This window comes from Miscanthus floridulus, chromosome 5 (genome assembly GCF_019320115.1).
Source record: "Miscanthus floridulus cultivar M001 chromosome 5, ASM1932011v1, whole genome shotgun sequence".
In the NCBI taxonomy this organism is placed as follows: Eukaryota; Viridiplantae; Streptophyta; class Magnoliopsida; order Poales; family Poaceae; genus Miscanthus; species Miscanthus floridulus.
In genome coordinates, this window is record NC_089584.1 from 107802559 (window position 1) to 107824612 (window position 22054).

Here is a 22054-nt window from a genome sequence, read left to right on the forward strand (position 1 = left end):
ACTCTCCTTTGCTCTATCAGAAGTCAACACTTTCACCTTGCCTTTACCTTTGAGATCATTGGCAGAGACCATATTCACAGAGAAAGAAATCATATTTTGTGGAAAAGGCTGATCATCAATTTTCATCTTGCCATCAAACCTCAAGTGTCCCTCTTGGATAGCTTTCTGGATTCGTATTCTGAACACTCGGCAATCATTGATAGAGTGAGAATTAGTGTTATGAAAGCCATAATACTTTTTGTCTTTCACTCCTTCAGGACGTAACATAGGATGTCCTTCTGGCAACTTGATGCGTCCTTCCTTTATCAACAATGCAAAAAGTCTGTCTGCTTTAGTAACATCAAAATCATAGGTTCCCTTTTGTTGTTTCAACCAGCGTTGACTAACTTGGGTGGGTTCCTTTGCCCAATTTAACTCAGCTGCAGCTATCTCATCTTCATCAATATACTCAGTCGCTTCATCCAAAAAGCCTTGATACACCTCATTAGTGGCATTATTCTTCTGAAAGCGATTATCTCTCCTAAATCCTTGGGCTTGTTTACTCATAGCTGCTAAACGCTGTGCAAGTTGGCCAAGATCATCAAACTCTAAACCAAACAACTTCTCCCTGATATTCGGCAACATTCCTGCTATAGCTATTCCAGGTAATTGATCATCTGGTAAATTTAGAGGATAACACATATTCTTGGTCTCCCTAAATCTGCGAAGATACTCCAATGGTGTCTCATTTGTTCTCATCCTTAGACTCATGAGATCAATCAACTTCTTCTCATTAGTACCCGTATAGAAATATGAATGAAACTTCTGCTCTAGTTCTGCCCACGTACTAATGGAATGAGCTGGTAGAGACATGAACCATGTGAAAGCTGGTCCTGTAAGAGACAAAGGAAAATATCGAATTCTCCAAGCTTCATCTGAAGCAGCTTCTCCAAGCTGCATTAAGTACCGACTGACGTGCTCTATGGTACTAGTATCATCTTGACTAGAAAACTTGGTCAAATCTGTCGGAGGCTTCACCCTTGGAGGCAACGCCACTCTGTTGTACCATTCTGGATAAGAAGACTTGTATGAATAGGATTGATTCTTTGGCTTCAAGCCGAACTGATTTTGCATCATATCAGCCATCCTGTGCATCAAAACATCAATGCCTGGATCCTGATTTCCTTGTACTTGCACTCCAGAAGGCAATCCTGAAACACTTCTATACCCTGGATTTGGCACAGCATTGATAGCACTGTAATCAGTAAATTCTTGATACCCATCTCCATACATATTCTTCTGCAATCTGTTTGATGCTGGAGAAACTCTATAAGCTGAAGGTGGCACTTCTCCCGTGGTACCAAATGTTACTTGGCCATAGGTGGGATGTGATTGCTTTTCAGTGTGAGTCAATCCACCTATATTTGAAGGCGACGCTACTTCTTTTCCAACAGGCTTCTCTTGATGCTTTGGAACATTGAAAAGCGTTGGCCCACTGAGTGGTCCAACATTTTCTTCAAAATATTTATCAACCATTGGACCAAAAGTACTGATCATGATTGCCCGAAAGGTATTCAGAAAAGCTGTGTGATGATTTGTCATGGTTTCTCCCATAGCTTTATAGACCAAGGCTGCCATCTTCTGAGCATCCTCCTCTTCAGTGTAATCAGTTTGATGCGGAAGAAGAACCCTTGGCATTGATTGCTTTTGAAATACTTTATTGCTCTTGTTTTTGGAAAAAGACATCAAGCATTTCCGTTGGTATTGCTCACATGCTTGTAGCACTAAATCCTTATAATTATCTGGCAATTCTGCCATGCTTACATCCAGAACATGATCATTGTTGATCTCAGATGCCATCTTAAACTAGCAGATGGTCCCACTGGGCGTGCCAAAAAGTGTGTTGACATAAAATGTGACGCACTGTGCCTCACACACAGCAAGCCGAAAAGCGTAGCTTCAATTGGGTTCCCGGGTGTTTCGTTATCCGGAAGCGTGCCAGTCAGTTTGACCTGAAAACTAACAAGGGATAAAACAATTAAATGTCAAACCGGAACATGTCGGGTAATACCAGACAGTTCCATATATACGGCCCTGAAGCCACTTACAACGACATACAGCTATAGAGAGCTGTCTGCCAATGAGTTCATAAACCGTTTCGGCCAATCGTAAGATGAATGCACGTGGAAACCTAAGCGCCGAATACACATGCATGGGAAGACATATTTGAACAAGTGAAATTAATTATGAGTTAACGCATAACCAAACTCGGCAGTCCAACCGAATTGGGGTCCATGAAGAAGGAACGTGCAAATAAAAACGATTAAACTAATTCAAAACCTGCATCTGCCGCACGACACCTGGTTTTGTTAAAGCTTAAACATGATTAACATGCATGAACCCGCAACATGTGACAACCTAGATTAAAATAATTCGGCCATTATGAGCACACTATCTAGTTGCAAAGATATTATGAAAAAGCAATGATCGTTGAAACACGAATAAAACCACAAGAGAGAGAAGGCCGAACAATATCAATCTAGATTGGGCAGAAGTGTGTTACAAATATATATATAAAATATTCCGTAACATGCAACACTGGATAACTTAATGAATCTATTTAGATTTGCCATATCTAACAGAGCCAATAACTATCTTGCTTTCACTAAGCATATTGAGTAAACGCCTGCCGCACGGTATCTACTCATACACAAAGCATAAGCAAAGACTTCTTGATTGTCAAGTAAAGATCCGCCGCACGACCATTGAAAACAAACAAGACTACTTGCATCACATCTAAATCCACCGCATGATACTAAACATGATAACAAGGTTGTCGGAACTTACGGAGGTCGACGGATCGATGATTCCTCTCGAAGAACTCGACGACACGACAAGAGGACTCGAAAGTTGGCACGGGGCCGGTTGTATTGATTTGGTTGTGAACCCCTTTTACAATGGTCGAGGGTCAATATTTATACCCTAGACAAAATGTGAGTCCTAGAGGACTATGATTTACAAAGGAACTTCTAAACAAACTTGGAAACTTACGATTCCTTACCCTAAACTTATAGATTCCTTTATTATTACAACTCTCATCTTTCTGATCGGTCTTGCCTGCCATCTTCTATTTTCCCGAATGGAGTTACCGCCTTCTAGAGTAACCGACCGCACAAGCATTTAGCCGACCGCTTGTTTTGTTTGTCGAACACTCTTCTTCCCGCATGTGGGTCTACCTGTCATCTTCCAGAATCGACCAAAATCCAGTGTTAACAGGTCCCCATCCAAATTTGGACTCCAAGCCCCCACTCCTAAGTCCCAGACTCAGTGTGGTGCTTAGGCCTCCACCATCCCCGCCTCCAATCAGTCGGCCCGGAAAGAGCCGTAACCCACGACAAGAGAGCAATGAGCCTTCCCGCTCCCATAAACAAGTATGTGCTCAGAATAATAAGTCTGTGACCTGACTACCATCCACAACAACGGATGGTCCTCAATCGACACAGGCGAAACAAGTGCAATCCGAGCCTCGCTCGAATGCCAAACCAAGTCCAAATCCAAAGTTCCATTCCACCCAGTCTCTAATTATCATTTATATATATTCCATGTGATAGTAATATAATAACAACAATAATATCTTTCCTATCTCTTGCGAGTGATAGGTAATCACTCCACTTCTACTAGATCCTATAACATAGCAATCTATATGATCCTGGCATACTAGTAGGACTCATAGGATGAGGATATATATATGCAAGTGGTTTTCATTCAACTCCTTAAAACTTAATGCACAAGCATAAGATAAAGTGTAGAATAATAGGGGTTATGCACCGGGGCTTGCCTGGGTAAGATATAATCAAAAGTTAGCATTCTATCATGGTGACACGATCATCAATGCACCATCTTTTCCGCTAACTCGGTCGACTCTATGATCCATCGTTGTTTCTATTATGATATACGTGGATGCAACGTAGAGACACAATTAATCAACAGTAACCGCAACTCTTCAAAATACGATTATGCTCCGTAAGCTAACGAGATAGCTTAAATCACTAACGTACTAGTCTACGTATCCACGTCAAGTAAGGCTTTGCCTCCAGAAAATTGTTCTAGTTTTAAAATCCCAAGGTGTTTCAGCAGTTTATTGATTAAACATATAATTTCAAACTAGGGCTCATTTAGCTATCTTAATAAACTAATTATTATAGAACTACAAAAATTACAGTGATCACCTAATAATATGAGGAATTTACTATAAAAGTTTTAGAGCCAACACTATCACCAATTTAACACAAAAATTCTTACAAGTTTATATCTTACAATATTAAGCATCTTAAATTAATTAGATAACTCCTGAAAATATTATAAAACTATGTGAACAAAACATACTAGCAGATAGATCATGATTTTAGAAACTTAACAAAATTGGTTTTATAATTTTTGGACATCTACATCATTTTATATTAATTATCAAAGTTCAGCTCAGAAATAAAAATGAAAAGCTATTTCTATTTTTACACGAAAAAGATAACTGAATCTGGCCCAACACGCCCCACGCGAGGCGCGGCCCATGCACGGATGCGGCCCACAGCGAGGAGTCTGCGTGCGTGCAGACATATTAGCAAAAGTGCCCTTGGACTCGGAACAAAACAACCCATAGTCCACATTACTATTTCTAGAGACAACAACTTTGCAAGAACACCCTCGCAATCTCCCTCCTTTACAACGATATGGTCCTCGACCATCCCTACATGCGCCGGCGTAGCGAGCGGTGGCACTGGTGCTTGCGTCGGCCACACGGAACCCACGCTGACCTATCTACGAGGTCGACGCTCACCTAGAGTTTGACGTGAAGCGATGGGTGGCGGTTGCACAAACCGAGACGCAGAAGAAGGGCCTCTCCACAATGGCGAGCACCCTACGGCAATGGCGATGGTGTTTTGGTTAGCCACAGTATTAACAAGGCAGTAGGGATAGCGGGTGATCATAAGGGACTCACCACAGACCTAGCGAAGGTGATGGTTCGGCCAGAGATGCCTCGAGCGAGCCTGATCGCGTGCACACGGCGAGCTCGACGGCAAACCGTAGCGACACGGTCGTGCCAGTGGCGAGGTGGTAATGATAGAGGTGCGTCTTAGGTGCGCACGATGAGGAGGGGTTCTAGGCGGGGCTATTGGTACAGCTAATTTGGCTCGAGACGTTCAGGAGGGGGCTGACCACGGTGAGGGTGGTGATGGGTCTTAACGGCGCGGTGGCGGGGCGAAGCTTCAAATTGGAGCTTGGCTAGGGATGGCAACGGGTGAGAAACCCGGTGGGGGACAGAAGAACACACCCGCCCCCACCAGGGTTCAAACACCCCGTTACCCGTACCCGTCACCCGTGACGGGTCTCAAATTTACCCAGACCCATCACCCGCGTGGGTAACGGGTACCCATCGGGTGACCCATCCCCATTTAACAATAACACAAGATCACAATTCACAAAGCTAACATCATCAAAAATTCAGAATGATCATGCAAGTATGCGGCGCAGGAAGCGGATGCGAACAGACACGAAGACGCCTGGGTTGCGGCGCTGCTGAATGAGGAGGATTAATTGGAACACTAGGGTTTTCTTCTCTATATACTGTTTAATGACTGGATGGGCCTATGTATCATACTCAAACGGGGGACCCAACGGGTAATGGGTTTGGGGTATATAAGAACGCACCCATACCCGCTTCACCCGATGGGTGAGGTAATCACCCAGTAACGTACCCGTGGGGGGCAAAATCCCCCAAACCTGTACCCTAATAGGGTTTTTACCCGTGGGTAAACGGGTCGCGGGTACCCGTTGCCATCCCTAAGCTTGGCCATGCATGGTTCAAGTCTAGGTGGGGGCGGACAGTGAGAGGACGTGAGAGCGCAGGCATAGGCACATGGAATTGATGGGAATGGCTTCTCGCATGCAAGCGGGCTAGCTCGGTGGCAGCAGTAAAGAAGAGGACAGGGGAGGGACGAGAGACGGTGGAGACACGGTCAAGGCTCGGCCTGTGCTTGCTTGGCAGGACACGGTTAACACGACCAGAGCGACCACGGCTGGCACTAGCCAACGACACGCGCTCGAGGTCGGCGTGGCCCACGCACCGCAGTGCCCTCAATGGCATGGCAACGGCGGTTCAGCCTCGTGTGTGCTGTGTCCAGGCGGGCCAGTGGCGCAGCACAGCGATGCGACAACAGCGGCAGTGGCGTTGTCCTGGCGTGGCACGGAGGGTAGCAGCAACGCGCAGTAATGGCAGCAGGCGGGGGCAGCGTGATGTGGTGAGTCAGGCAGCCACAGCTCCGCGCGGCGGCGGCTCGATGCGGCCAGTGATGCGGCCAGAGCGCGAGCAGCTCCGGTCGGCCAGTGTGTGGCCACGTGCGCGCGTGCGTGCACCGAGCACCACTACATCGAGGCCGCTCGGCACGGTGATCACGTCCAGCCAGGAAAAATAACCCGAGAACACATTGTGCACGGATTTTAAAGCGTTCGAAACAACTACACAGTTGATTCAATCCCTAAACTACCTTCACTGCTCTAAAGAGGGCACCTTAGGCTATCAACAAGAGCTAAAGAACGATAGCACTCCTAAACTCAATTTTTACAGAATAAATTACCAAACATAGCTTTGTCAATCTGTTTTCAGACAAGAAATTGACTTAAGTCTTGAGTTGAATTTGCTTCAAATTCGATTTCCAAGCTATTAGAAATGTTAGCTCGCGTTATTATCTTGTTAAAACAAAAGTTACACTATCTTCTACAAAATGTGTACTTTAAACTTTATTAAGGTGTCACATATATGTTTTATAGTGTTCTTGTTCAATAAAAATTAGTTAACATCTCTACTTGCTAACTTTATAATTCATGAATTCACTTTTCATTTTACGTTTTACGACTCGTTTAAGCTACAATGCTTTACCTATGCATCCCACCACATGCAATATCACTTAAGTATGATGCTTATGACATGTTTTAGCAAGTGATTCACTGTGTGACACCGAGGATGTTACATGTACCCTTCAATCACGTATCAGTCATGTACCCTTCAATCATGTATCAGTCATGTACCCTCTATTTACCAGTAAAGTACCTTCTATTTTATCAATCATCTGCACACACAAATTTGGCACAAATTGTTCTTATAGAGTTCCATGGATAACAAACATACTGGTACATGATTTAAATAAACATAGTCCATAGTGCCCATACAAAAGACAAATAAACACGATGCTTCTAGTTGCCACCACCACAACGTCGAGCATTGATCTCATTCTGCAATGTCTTATAAAATATCTTTTGTCGCTCACTCATACCATTAAGGTCCGTGTTCATAACTTTCTCATCATCTTCTCTCTGTTTCAACTCTATTTCTCATTGCATTAAATACAACTTCCTATTCGCTACTTGTTGCTTGATTTCAAGCCTTCTAGTCTCTACCTAAAGCATCAATATTACGCTCTTTTTTCTTAATCTCCCTCATCTCTTCGGCCTTTTCTCTCTTTGCCCACAATTTTTCCATTGCCTCCATGTAAATGCCTTCTCCTTGAGAGTTAGGATTTTTACCTATGCGTGCTTTCTCCTTCTTCTTATCATCTGGCCTTCCTTTCCTTGGTGATGTATGACTTGGTCCATCCTCTTAATTAGCATACTTACTTTCATGAGTTCTAGGTGTATATGACCCTAGACTTATGGTTGAGGAAGTCTTGTGTTTTTTCTGAGAGCTTTGAGAGGTCTCACAACCTAGATCAGCCCACTTCTGCTCATGATGCAGCTTGTTCCAGCAGTGAATGAAAATAAATGGTTTCTCCTCCGGATCTTTTTTCTGGTATAATTCCTTTGCCCGTTCTATCTGTACAAGAAACATGTGTTGGCTACCATACACAAAAGATATACATTTCCAATCAATTAACAGAATTAAACAACTTACCTTATCTTGCACTGTCAGCCCGCTTTCTCTTCTATTCTGAACTTGAGTATACCATCCATAAAATCTATTAACACTTTTATGGATGATACCCCTATGGTTAGAGAGAGAACTGATATTACGCTCAGACTCAAAAGTCTTGTGCTCATGATAATAATCATGAATTCGCTTTCAATAGGTACTACGAGTTTGATCAGTGCCTTGAACTGGATCTAAGCTAATTTCTAGCCATGATTTCACCAACATATTGTCTTCCTGAGGAATGAAATTTCTAGTCCTCTTCTTACTTGGTTTCAGAGGAAGTACAATGTTCAACAACTTGTTCAACATGTGTTTCAACTTTAAAGTCATCAAAAGATAGATCATTGGTGTCCCCATTGCCTGAGAGCAAATCAACATAACTCTACATTGGTGCCCCATTGCCTGAGACCAGATCAACCCAACTCTGAATAATTCTAACAACACATAGAAATCAACTTGAACAACTAAATGATAAGACCTTAATCTGTCTACAAGAACCAGATAATACTCAATAGGTCTAAAAAATCTCATGAATTTGAGATAAGTTCTACTGAAAATTTTGGCCATCTCATAATCGCATAATCTATAGAACCTTCTCCAGCTATTAAATAAATCCAAAAAAGGCCTAATAGACACCTACAGCGCATTAAGGGGCAAGTTGCAGCAGGTCGTTCTTCACCTATTAAACAAATCCAAATCTAGGAGCGAGCTGCAGCTGGCCACGTAGCAAGGGGCGACCTGCAGCCGCCCACGCACCAAGGGGCCAGCAGCACGTGCGGACTCTAGGACACCGACAAACAGGGAGCGAGCAGACGGCGGTTCCGGTAGGCTACGCAGCAGGTCGCGAGCTCTAGCAAGTCGCGAAGCACGGGCGAGCGGGAGGCGGATTTAGCAGGTGCAGTAGCAGGGGCGGGATTCGCAAGCCTTGGCACAAGTGCGCAGCGGCAACAGAAGGGATCTACGTAGGCACGTGAGCGGCGGCGGCCATGGGCGACGCCAAAACGAGAAGAGGAGGATGGGGACGTACCGGCTCAAAAAACTCCAGGGGTGCGGGAAGACTGCCGTTGGTCCTCTCCGGCAGATGAGGCTCCGGATAGGAGTCCCTCAGATGTGGGGGACGTGGAGAGAGAAATGAGGCATCCTCATCCTTCAGGGGTTTGATAGAAGATCAGTTGAAGAGCTGTTTTTACGTTTTAGACCCTCAAAATGAGACGAGGGTTGGGATAGGAGTTGCCCTTAGCATTCTAGACCGGACCAGCTTCTCGTTCCCTTTTGTATTCACAGCCTGGCTTGGGTGGATCCGCATGGCAGGCATCCTTGATAGGACCGAGTCAGGCAGATCCGATGCAGTATATCCACCATGCTACCATCATCCCCGCTGCCTGCCAGGCAGGGCTTGTCTGGTTCAAAGCCTGGACCAAATTTGTTGTACTCTGTAGTTCCTTGATGATATGAGTGAGACTCTTATTTCTATTTCCTATTGTTCATCAGTGACAGGTGCAACCAAGATACATTTAGTACATTTTATTCTGTTTATTCCTTAATCATATGAATAAATTATTAGGAAAATAAAATATTAAAAGTATTTATATTTTATATTACTTTATTAAAGGTTTTATTTATATTATTTTGTATTATAATAATATATATTACTCGAAAAGATGCAAAAGTTTTATACAGAAGAAAATATATTTTATTTTTTTATTAAACTTCTTAGGCATATTCTATTTCTTTTTTCATAGCCATGTGTAAAAACTTTTTGTATATTTTATATTTTCTAGTATTTCTCCCCTCGGTTGATCATGTTCACGTTAAAATTAACATAATGTGTGCAGTATAATTATAATTATCTTTCTTCCTCATATGTTCTTTTCTTATGACATTTTTTAAATAGCTAGGAAATCTATTAACTTTATTTGTAATTTCAAATATATTATTAATTGAGAAAATATGGATGATTTTATTTATTTATTATTATTATTATTTATAATCATAACCGTGTACGTTTTAATATGGCATTATACCTTTTATTAGCTTTTAAATATGTACTGTATCTTTTATTAGCCTTTCTAGTCACAGACTTCGAACCAAACGAACTATCTTGTAACTTGTCTGGCAAATTCCATTGATTTTCCAGATAACTTCTAGACAACACTTTTTGTCCGGCAAATACTCCAAGCTTCCATCCAAACAGGGTCTACATCCGATGTGTACCAGCCAGTAGCGTACTACAGTACGTGGTGAGCAACAAGGTGTCTGTTCGCTTGTCTTATAATCCGTACTTTTTGGCTTATCTTTTTAACCAGAACAGTGTTTTTTTCTCACAATAATTTAACCAAAACCGTATTTTAACTTATTTTTTCAGCGAAACAAAATATACCCAAGAGGCGTCATGCGTGACAGGGTCCCCCCCGGACCAGGCCTACATTGTATCGCAACAGATCATGCGTACCCACCTAAGTCTCTCTCTCACACACAAGATCTCTAGCTAGCAGCCTCAATGGAGAGTTATTACGTTGTTTCTAAGACGTCATTCTAAGACTGTACAGAGGCCAAGAACGCCGTTCAGCGTTCAGTATGAAAAGGACTCAAGGAAACAGCAAGAGAGCATGGGGACCACCTCGCTGCTACTCCTAGTAGTCAGTAGCCACCCATTGCCCCTGCTATCTGACGCGCACGAGAGGCCACCCAGTTTGGGCTTCTCAACAAAGCCAGAGCGCGCGTGGCGTTTAATTGTCTTCTTTTCACACACTTTCTTCATTTTTCTCTTGTTCTTTATCTTCTACAACTAAAAAGAACAAAACGTGAATATTTTTTTTGCGACATTCCAACGTAGACACATGATTCTGCCCGCTGCGATCCTGCACCCCCTCGCTTCCCCTTGCATCGCCCGTGCGATTTGCCGGACAAAAAATCAATCACTCACGCGAGAAAAGGAAATAAAAACAATCACTCAATCATGCACGCGATAAAAGGAAAGGCTCCCATGTCGTCCACCAAACAAGAGCCACGGACGCTCAGTTCCTCACCCGGCTCCCCCATCGTCGCCCTCACCCACTTCCGCCGTCCTCGCTGTCCTCGCCGTCGCGGGCATTCCTCGCCTTTGCACGGCCTGGTCCTCACCGTCGTGCGGCCCGCGTCCTCGCCTTCGAATGGCTCCCCCGTCGTCACCCTCACCCGCTTCCGCCATCCTCGCTATCGTCCTCATCCGCCTCCCCTTCGTCGCCCTCACCCGCCACGGTCTCGCGCCGTCCTTGTCGTCGCGCGGCCTGCGTCATCGCCATCGAGCGGCCGCCGTCGTTCTCCCTCCGCATGCGAAGAGGCTGTGTGGGCAGCAAGCAGAGGTTTACCGTCGACTAAGGTAATGCCACAGGCTTGAATGCCTGTACCATGGGTTGCCACCTGGTCCATGTTCTATTGCTTGAAAGGATTGCTCCTCAAGTGGATGTTCTATTGCTTGCAAGGATTGCTCTTCAAGTGGATGTTCTTGTGCTGCAATCCTGTATATTGCATTTTTTATTCCCTTCATATCTCATTGCTTGATGATTTTTTAATTATGCTTGGTAATACTAGGAGATGGCTGGTGAGATTGTTCAGGTTGTCGTGGGTACCCAGGATGAGAAAAAAAATAAAGATGTAATAATATTAGTTTAGCTTATTATCATTTTTGTTTTGATTTGGAAGTTGTAGTGATGTGAGCTTTTGATATTAGATAGTAGGAGGTATCCTCACCATTTCTTGCAGGAGTTTTAACCAAAACCGTCATTTATGCTGGCAACCAAACAAACAACTTTTTGATGCTGATTTCGTTATCATGTAGCTTCTATCTCGGATGTGAAATGTGATGACCCAAAGGAGGAGGAGAAGGTGCAGCGAGAGGAACTAAAAGGTTAGAAGATTTCACTTCCCTGATTTCTTTGGTTATACTGTTCAACTTATATGAGGGCAATGTTTGATGCTGATTTTGTTATCATGTAGTTGTTGCCTCGATGTGAAATGTGATAACCCAGAGGAGGAGGAAGTTGCCAAGTTTTTTTGAACGAGACAACAAAGGAGGAACTAGAGGAGGGTGAGGAAGGTAAAATTTATTTTTGCACTCTATCTTATATCATGAAAGTTTAAAAGTTTGTCGTTTGCTCTGTAATTCAAAATTTACTGTTAGGTATTGTTCCTAAGCAGTCATTGATCTTATTTCTTGAATGGCCAGCTGATTCTTCTGATGCAACCACAGGGTCTGCAACTGTTTTGGTTAAGAGCTGCAATGATCCTAAGATGGAGGAAATGGTGGTTGTCATGGAGGAACAGTCCACAAAGCCCCAAAAAGGTGAGAGGCATTCCCAAATAGCAGGATTTCTAGGATTCTAGAAAGTGGCAGCGTGAGTTTGTGTCAAAACAAGTAATTTTTTTGTGGACGTACGTTAACTACCAAATTATTTTCAGATACAATGTCCCATGGCCAAGTTCTGAGCCAACCTTTGCTTAGGCCACTCGATTTAGGAGACTATAATATTTTAGGTTTCCAGTTAACTGGTTGGTTGCCAATAGACTTGCATTAAGTCTCATTATTTATTTGCTAATTATTAATTTCTAAAGAAAATATCATGCTCTAGATGTAATTTGCTTCCTGCTATGTCATTGTCAATTATTAACGGTATGTTTCTTCAGAACAATTCCTTTATATGTTTGAGTAAATTAGTGCACTTGTTAGCTCATGTTGATGCTGAAAATGTGATGAAATGCAAAGTCAAGGGCATGAAACAATCCACAGATTCTGCTTGTGTTATGATCCCAACAATGTTGCTCCAGATCTCAGAGGAACCATTGCTTCATCCCGTGGTCACTCTGGTGATGTACTAAACATATCATGGTCTAACAAGGTATGTCCAATGAAGTGCTCCCCTCTCATTTGTAAGGTTTACAATTTTTTTTCTTTTGTCCTTTTCTTTCTGATGATTGAAATTTGCTACCTTCTAGCATCTATTATCAATGTCAACAGACAAGACTGTTCGCTTGTGGGAATTGGACCTGCAAATTGTGTCATTGTTTTTCCCCACAACAACTTTGGTTGCCCTGTACTCTTTTAATTACTGCCTCAAAAGTTTTTCAATATGCATATGAATTTAACCTCACAATTTCATTATCAAATTTAATATTGCACGTGGCCACGGCGGTGCGGCCTTAGCCTCTGGTGGATGTGGTAGGGTAGGGGGAGAAGGAAGCGGCGAAGGAGAGGAGAACCCGCCGATCCGGTGGCGGAAGGGTGAAATTATTGGGAGTGGCACATTTGGGCAGGTGTATCTCGGCACAGACCTCGACTCTAGCGAGCTCCTCGCTGTCAAGCAAGTCGGTATGCTTCCATCTTGAAGCTAGGACCTTTGAACCAAGGAAACTTTTTGAGCGATTTGATGGATGTCATATTGTTTTCTTGATGGCAGGTTATGATTGGAAGCAGCAACGCGACAAGCCCAGGTGAGTACTTTTGCACTCAAATGCCCTGTTCGCTGGGCTGAAAAGCCATAGATGAAAGTACTGTTGGCTGATTTGTTGTGAGAGAAAAATATTGTTTGTTGGCTGAAAAAGTACGGCTTATAAGCCAAGGGAACAGGACAAAAAACGCTTTGACTTTTATATTTTACTCAATTGTTCAAATTCAATCTATCTATTTATTCCACTATAAAATGCTTATACGGGAGTCTTTTGTCTAGGCACATGTAAGGGAGCTCGAGGACGAAGTGAAGATGCTTATGAACCTCTCCCACCCCAATATTGTTGTAAGCACATTGTCATCTTAACATTGTTAGCCTTCTTTTGGCTGTGGTGTTTGGTCAATGCGGTGTTGTTTGATCAGAGGTATATTGGGATGGTGCGGGAGGAAAACACACTAAATATCCTGCTGCAATTTGTTCCTGGAGGCTCCATCCGGTCACTTCGTGGGAGGCTTTAATCATTCCCCGAGGCTGTAAGCATTACATATTCTGCTTGTACTGTTACTTTGATGAGTTGACCAGTGAAGAGTATTTTTTGATTTAGTTTATTTCTTTATCAGGTCATCAGAAAATATACTAAACAGCTTTTGTATGGACGGGAATATTTGCATCACAATGGAATCATACATAGGGATATAAAGGCAAGAAAATTCTGCCTGTTATATGAATCGTGTCTGCAAATACTTCTAATGATGTGGCTTATTTTGTCATATTTCCAGGGTGCAAATGTACTTGTTGATAACAAAGGTTGCTTTGGATAGTTTGTTATCTGTTTTGAGGTTGATGGCTTGCTTTGATCTTAGTAGTAAATGGGCTGTCGAATTTTTCTTTAAAAGAGTTCTCAATCCTTTTCATTGCATCTTACCTTAGACTAAAGTAAGCATGTGAAAGTATTTGAAAGCTGCAGGGAACTCCGGAACTTATGAATGACATTCTTGTTTTATCTATATATTTAATTGCCTAATGTTCCTTTGACTTCGGCTTCAATGATCTTTCATTTGTTGCTCGCACCAATATTTGTTGAGTATGAAGGCAAGGACTCTTTTGATGGGCCCAACAAAGGATTCTTGAACTATTAACAAGACCATGGTAAAAAGGATAGGAAGATCAACAGCGGCATGTGGACGTCGCGGCACGGCACGGCTCCCTATGTCGTGGGTTGACCGAGCAGCGGCGGTGGCTGGGAGCATGGAGCATAGAGACAAGCAAAATAATAATGCAAATGATAATTATGTACAATGACATGAATACATTAGTGATACAAATAATTATGTGCTTAGAAAAATACTGAATTTTTAGATTAAATGTCGCCTTAACGTCGGTAATTAATTTCACGGTATTGTTATCTTATCGTGCGATCCGTGTGTTTTTAATATAAAAGTTTAGCTGTCCTGTAGCAGCGTACGGACACGCTATCTAGTAGTAGTAGAAATAGAACCCAAAAAGGAGGCTGTTCCTTAAAATGGAAATTGAGGAAAGGTGTTTGAGTTCACTTGAATCGTGGCACGGAGTTGAAGACAGAAAAAGGAAGTGCATCAGTGTAGCTGCCCAATTGCAAAATGCTTTGGGAGCTAAAGCCTGAGCAAAGGTGTTTTCGTTTACATGTTGAACTCTGCTAACCATGGCTGCGTTTCTGACAAAATATGGCTTTGTATCTACAGCTAAAAAGCGTCGAATGCCCAGGTAGGACTAGCGATGAAAACGGTACGGATATTTTCCAACCGTATTCGAAACCGAATCCGTTTAGAGGGGTTAAGATATGTCCGTATCCAAGTCCAGATATCTAACATCCGATACCGTATCCGTATCCGAATACTCAAATCGCATATTTATGATATCGATATCCAATCGTATCCTATCTGACATAGTTGACACTATTCGTATTCGAATCCAAATCCGAACAGAAATATAAAAACAAATATAAGATCGGTAATATCCGTCCTAATCCAATCCGTTTTCATCCCTAGGACCAAACCCACCCCCAATTCTAAAGCCCCCTGACGAGTTTTTTAACTGCACCGACAGGTGGGGCCACACCCGCACCATCCTCCACGCCGCTCCTACGATTGCCTCTCGGGCCGCCACCGCCCCTACACTGCGCGCCCTCCCTCCGTCGCCCCGTCGCCGGCGCCATGACCGGCGCGCCGGTCAATGCGGATGGGCATCTGCGGCAGCGGCACTGCCTCCAGCCCTCCGCATCATCCCGGCCCCAAGCCGCAAGAGCCGTGGCTGGCCGTCCACGTCCCAACCCCACGCCGCAGGAGTGATAGATATATTCTCACTTCATTCGTGAGAATGCGTGTTAAATGCTTATTATGATCATCATTGAATATTGATTTGCGTATAATGAATTGAGTTGACAAGGAGCGATGCTACTAAGCCCTTGTTTAGTTGGGTCTCAAAATCCAAAAAATTGCTACAGTACCTGTCACATCGAATGTTTGTGGCTCGTGCATGAAGCATTAAATGTAGACGAAAAGAAAAACTAATTGCACAGTTTGGTGGGAAATTGCGAGACGAACGTTTTAAGCCTAATTAGTCAATGTTCGGATACTATTCGCCAAATAAAAACGAAGGTGCTACAGTAGCTCCAAAATCCAAATTTCGCGAACTAAACCAGGGCTAAATTCGTGCATTCAAACACCATTGCCACAAGCTGTCTTCAAACTTTGAGACAGTTGTTTTCTGATGGGCAAGTCATCTCTTTTTCCAGTTTCCAGTAAAGTATGTCATATTTTATGAAAAAACTTCGCGCGGTTAATTTCCCAAGAAATTTTATCAAGTATTTTTGCAGATCGCACTGCTCAAAACTCTAGCTTCCTGGGTGTGGCGGGAACATCGTGGCTGTGTGTTTAACTGTTTATCCACGACAAGAATAATATTCCCAGTCAAACTTACAAGATTTAAACATGACCAAGTAATCCCTTCCAGATTCTTCAACTAATTAAAAAAACCTGGAAGGGATGGGCACAAGAGGTACAATGTAGAATTCACTGATGATGAGATTTTCTTCTTACAAACAGAGAAAATCATCTGATTTTACACTCAGTTAATAAACACCCTTGCTATCAATTGCAAACCGTCAAACTTTACACATCCACTAAAAAAACACTCAAATTTTTGCCAACTCTCATGTCAGATGAACTAACCAAGACAATACCCTCGAGATTCAGAAAGGGTTTGTTTCTACCAAACATTCTGTGATCGGCAGCTAAGTTTAAGGGATGTTCGGATCCGGTGACTAAACTTTAGGAGATGTCACATAAGGGTATCGCATAGGGTGTTTGGATAATAATAAAAAAACAAATTACAGAATCCGTCGGTATTTCACGTGACGAATTTATTAAGCCTAATTAATCCATCATTAGCACATGTTTACTGTAACACCACATTGTCAAATCATAGACTAATTAGGCTTAAAAGATTCGTCTCACAAATTAGTCACAAACTATATAATTAGTTTTATAATTAGTCTATATTTAATACTCCATGTATTTGTCAAAACATCCCATGTGAGAGCGACGAGTTTAGAGGAAACACCCCCTAGGGCGCTGGCGAAACATCACCTGCGTCAGAATCAGGCTGGCGAAGAACATACGGCCTGACGAAAGTCCTTCTCCACCACACCTCAAACGCCCTCTGCAAATTCGGGCAATCGTCGCCGAGCTTCAAGAACCTCCCGAACCACGCGAGCAGGATCGACCTCTGGTCCTCCAGCGGCAGCGTGAGGATCGTCTGCCCGATGCCGTCCTCGACGAGCCTCCTGTCGAACGACGCCGACGACGGCCGGGAGCCGCCGCAGCGCTGCAGCCACGCGTAGTCGTCGATGAGCGGGTGCAGCCAGACCTGGAGGAGGCGGAGGCGGGCGTCCCTGGGCGGGAGCAGCTCCCCTCTCCCGACGCCGACGAACAGCCGCGCCGTAACGCGGCTCACGGCGTGGCGGGAGGGTGCCGGCACCCTGGCGTGCGACGCGGCCAGCTCCGCCTGCCCCGACCACAGCGCCACGAAGCCGTCGCCGGCGCGCTGGCTCGCCAGCATCAGCATCTCCACCAGCCACAGGATGTTGTCGGTCTCCAGCGCGATCCGCCGCGTGACGACGGCGGGGCAGTAGTAGTCCGGTTCGGACGACGACGCTTCGGCGAACAGCTCCCGGAGCCGGTCCAGGCAGCCCCGGCACGAACCGTACAGCGTTTCGGCAGAGGAGATGACGTCTGGTGGTGATCCGTCGCCGCCGGTGACGCCGACGCCATGGCTGCGGGTGCTGTCTTTGAGGAGGTTCAGGACCAGGGCCTTCATCTCGCGACGGCCTCGGTCGTCGGTGCTCGTCAGCACCATCTCCGTGATGCTCGCGAACGTGTCGCTGGGCGGTCTCAGACAGTCGTCGGAGGCGATCCTCTTCAGCAGCGGGGTGACGACTCCGCCGTAGTAGTTGCAGCCGTCGTCCTTGTCCCTGCTCTGGAGACGGCGGACCGAGGACACGACGCTGCGTTCCTCCTCGTCGCTGTCCCACGGGACGGCCTCCAGGTAGTGGAGGCAGGACGTGACGCAGGCGTGGAAGCCGAGCGCGTCGGCGGCCTTCATGATGCGGAGCACGCGCGGGACGCTCTGCTTCAGCAGCAGCCGGTGCTTGGCCTCGTCGCAGTACATGAGGCCTACCGTCTCCACGTAGATCTCCGCGTCGTCGCAGTCGTGGATCTCCACGCAGGGCGGCGGAGCGGGGGCGGGGTTGCCGGCGGCGGCGAGGCGCTGGGCGAAGAAGGCGCTGCTCTGGGAGAGCACGTCCCTGTGGACGCTCATCCTGACCACGATGCCCTCTTTTCCGTAGAGCATCACCGTCAGGTCGCTCGTCTCCGGCCGCCCGAACCCGACGCAGACCTTGTGCTGCTGCTGCGGCGGCTCCTGCTGCCCGCCGGCCGGAGCCGGAGCCTCGGTTGTCGCTTGGCTGTGGTTGTGGTGCTGCTGGTCGTCCGTCACGGCGGGCGCCGGGTCGTCGGTCACCGACGGCGCGGTCTGGACCGAGGGGGCTCTGGACGGAGGGGCCGAGGGGGTCTTATGCGTCGGCGGCGCCGGCGCGTGCTTGGCGTGGGGATGGTGGTGCGGGTTCTTGAGGAGGCTCTTGTGCAGCGCGGCGGGGGACGGGCAGCACCAGAAGCCCTCCGGCGCGGCGATCGGCACGGTGCGGGGCCTCCCCGACGCCTCCGGCGGCGAGCCCCTCCTCCTCTGCTGCTGCCTGGATCCATCCATGTCCATCTCTCCGCTCCGAGATGGAGCCCGTATTCACATCCGACTCATCGGAATGTACCTGCGCCTGCGCGGGGCGATTGCAACTGCAAGATCAGAGACACTCTGAACAAGACGAAAGAATTCAATCGGCGCAAGATCACAAGACCCTGAAGGAATTGGGAACAACGCAACGTCGCAGGACGATCGAGACTGGTGGCAGGCCCATGATTTTATTGCATTAATTGCATCCACTCATCGAGTTCACCAAATCACCTGACCCCCCGTATCTAATCTATCCACAATCAATCAATCGATTGAACAGTCGAACAAGAACACCTGCGAATGCCTAGTAGTTCTCGATAGCGACATGCCGCCAGCTGCGTCAAGAACACAAACGGCGCGGGGCTGAAGGAAATGGGCGGATGGGGAGCAAGATTTCACCTGGAGGGTCAGGGATCGTCAATCCACGCTGCTGCTGCTGCTGCTGCTGCAGTGCAAGGCTGAGAAGCTCCTCCGAACTGGCTGCGAAACGGACTCACCGGCCGCGTGGAGTATCACTTTGGGTACGAGTACATTCCAGGTAGGTAGGAGTATATACAAAGGTGAAAGGCCGCAGTACAAGCAGCAGTAGCAGTGGCGAAGCGCAGAAGCGAGCTGCCATGGCAGAGGAAGTACTCCTACTCCGTAGGATATTGTTGCCCGCTGTTTGGGTAAACCCGTTAGATTGTAAAAAAAAGTGAACCCGATGAATAGTACAACTTTCGTCTTATTTGATAAATATTGTCCAATCGTGGACCAACTAGGCTCAAAAGATTCATCTCGTGATTTCCAACTAAACTGTGTAATTAGTTTTTTTTTACCTACATTTAATACTCCATGTAAGCGGCTAAAAATTAATGTGATAGAGAGAGTGAAAAAACTTAGAATTTGGATGAACTTAGAATTTGGATGGCATCTAAACAAGGCCCCAGAAGCAGGCGTGGTCTCTGTGCCGTCCTTCTGGACCCTGCACTGTTCCACACGCACATTCTGCACTGCACTGTTCCAGGCGAGCACGCACAGCTGAGCTTCTTCAGAAGACCGGTCGTACAGCATGGTTTACTACATTCCACTGTAAAAAACGACGAGTGTGTACTTGACATTCGCATGTTTTGCCCCCGTATTCACACCTTTTTTTTTCACTGTTTTCTTTCCTCCTCGCCCACCCGGTGAGATCCTACCACGCCCGCGACGGCCAGCTTCTTTCCCTTCCCTCGCTCTCTTCACGCCGTCGTTTTCTTCCCTAACTCCGACGAGCTCGGCCGCCGCCATCTTCTCCAACTCCGGCGAGACTCTCCCACCTCGACCTAGCTCGGCCGCTGCTACCACCGCCAGGCCTCTAAACCACCCGGCCACCATCCTCACCACCTGGCCTGCCTACCTCCCTCGACCGCTCTTTTCATACCCGACGGAGTTGAAGAAAAAAGAAGGGGAGAGACTCGCCGGAACGCTAGCCGCCGCGGCGGAGCTAGGGAAAAAGATGGCAGGCGCAGGGGAGCAGAAGACGGCGGGTGAGGACACGAATCGGATACCCTCCACCACCATCCCCGCACAAATCAGATGCACCAGGAATCGCATGTGGAATCCATCAAAACAAAACACTCGGTTGTTATTTAGCATTCGATGCACATTTGGCACGCGTGATTGAATGTTCACGATTTTTTTTTTTACCGAGGGGGCACGTGTGATTGAATGTTCACGAAATTTTTTTACCGAGACGTTGTGAATGAGAATCGTCATGCTCACCGACTAAGAAATTTTTTTACCGAGACGTTGTGAATGAGAATCGTCATGCTCACCGACTAACCGTGGGGCCTGCTTGAAGCTTGGTGCGGCAGGACTGTCCAAGTTCTTTTTTTTTCTGGGGCTAAGAGGTGAGGCTGAACAATGGACGGAGACCGATGTCATGGAAGAAACGTCTTTCTTGAGACGCGTAGGTACATACAGAGAGGCCAAGAACGCCTTCACCGGTCAGTTTCATCAGTATCAAAAGGACTGCCGGAAGCAGCAAAAGGATGTGGGACGGACGACGGCATCATTTGCGTTGCAGCCGGTTGTATGTAAAGCAGATATGGACAGAGGGAGCATGGGACCACTGGACATTGCTGCTGCTCAGTAGTCACATGAGGCTGTCGATTGCCGTTGGCCGTTGCAGTGCAGGCTGAGCAGGGACAACCATGGAGCTCTGCGAGACTGCGTGTGAGAGACCACAACAGGCAACAGGGAACAGTGATGAACTACCACCAGCTACCACTGTGCATGGAGGGCCATATCATTGAATCTTGAACCATCTTCCTTTTCCTTCCGAATCATTTGTCGCAGGAGATCTCTCCTCCCGAGCGGAACTGGAAGGAGATCGAACAGGAGATGGTTTGGGCAGACTATCGCTTTGATGGTCTCGATGTGTGACAATGTGGAAGATCGAGCTGCCTGACGGGCACGAGAGGCCAGCAACAGCCAGTTTGGTTGGGGTGCTCAACAAAGCCGAGCGTGCGTGGCCTTTGGCTTCTTTTCACACGCTTGTTCCTTTATAGTAGAACCAAAAAAAAAGGAGACTGTTTTCTTTCTTTTTCTGAAAAGGAAAATGGAAATTAAGGAAAGGGGGCATCATGGTGTCTCGCTTGAATCGTGGCACAGTAGTTCAGCACAGAAAAAGTAGTGCATCAGTGTTTGCTTACAAGCTGGACTGTGCTAATCATGGCCGCGTTTATGATAAAATATGGGTCTAGAGGCTCCCACATAAGTGGGGTTTAGGGAAGGGATAAACCGAGACAAGCCTTTTCCCCGTAAAATCTGTGAAGAGGCTGCTTCGAATCCACGACCTGATGACTCAGTGAGACAGCTCTCACCATTGCACCAGGCCTGCTCTTCGTTTATGATAAAATATGGCTTTACAAAAATATAAAAAAGTATTGGGTACTCATAACATATTCGAGTGGATTGTACGCTGGTCGTGTGGTCAAGTTAGTACAAGTTGGTTTCATCAAAAACAAAAAATTTGTACTATTGGATTAAGTTGTGCATTCCAACATCAAATCCATTGTCGTCTAGTCCGGTTAGGATACCTGGCTTTCACCCAGGCGACCCGGGTTCAAATCCCGGCAATGGAATCTTTCTTTTTTCGCGTTCAGTATACTTCGTTTCATATATGTTCACAGCACACCACTTTTTTGTCTTGTCACTGTTCATCTACATGTTACTCAAGTTTACTTTTTTTTATCTGCAAGGACACAATGGATGATTTCAATGCACAGCTACTGCAAACAATGTAGTGGAGATCACCATTGCAGCTTAATTCGCCAATTGAAAGTTACTTCGTTTCAGATATGTTCACACCACGTTTTTTTTTCTTGTCATGTCACTGTCA

At 45.7% G+C, this 22054-nt stretch overlaps 1 protein-coding gene, 2 long non-coding RNA genes and 1 other non-coding gene across 5 annotated transcripts; 3 read left to right on the top strand and 1 right to left on the bottom strand.

Annotated features, from left to right (window-relative positions):
* The first annotated feature begins 11768 nt into the window (after nt 1–11768).
* LOC136452944 (uncharacterized) lies at nt 11769–12697 on the top strand. The gene is made up of 3 exons (XR_010758925.1): nt 11769–11828; nt 11918–12017; nt 12147–12697. It is a non-coding gene; the product is annotated as an uncharacterized lncRNA (long non-coding RNA).
* A 430-nt stretch (nt 12698–13127) lies between these two features.
* Nucleotides 13128–13891, top strand: LOC136452945 (uncharacterized). The gene is made up of 3 exons (XR_010758926.1): nt 13128–13286; nt 13375–13408; nt 13645–13891. It is a non-coding gene; the product is annotated as an uncharacterized lncRNA (long non-coding RNA).
* Nucleotides 13892–16501: 2610 nt separating this feature from the next.
* LOC136452946 (BTB/POZ domain-containing protein At3g50780-like) lies at nt 16502–19428 on the bottom strand. 2 transcript variants are annotated; one of them, XM_066453517.1, is made up of 2 exons: nt 19090–19428; nt 16502–18733 (listed from the first exon to the last, which is right to left on the bottom strand). In XM_066453517.1, the coding sequence occupies exon 2, from the start codon at nt 18673–18675 to the stop codon at nt 16969–16971; it is 1707 nt and encodes a 568-aa protein (XP_066309614.1). In that variant the 5' UTR covers nt 18676–18733; nt 19090–19428; the 3' UTR covers nt 16502–16968. The 2 variants fall into 2 exon arrangements, with proteins under 2 accessions (XP_066309614.1, XP_066309613.1); XM_066453516.1 differs by having other exon boundaries at nt 16502–18984.
* A 2295-nt stretch (nt 19429–21723) lies between these two features.
* TRNAE-UUC (transfer RNA glutamic acid (anticodon UUC)) lies at nt 21724–21797 on the top strand. The gene has a single exon. It is a non-coding gene; the product is annotated as a tRNA-Glu (tRNA).
* The last annotated feature ends 257 nt before the right edge of the window (nt 21798–22054 follow it).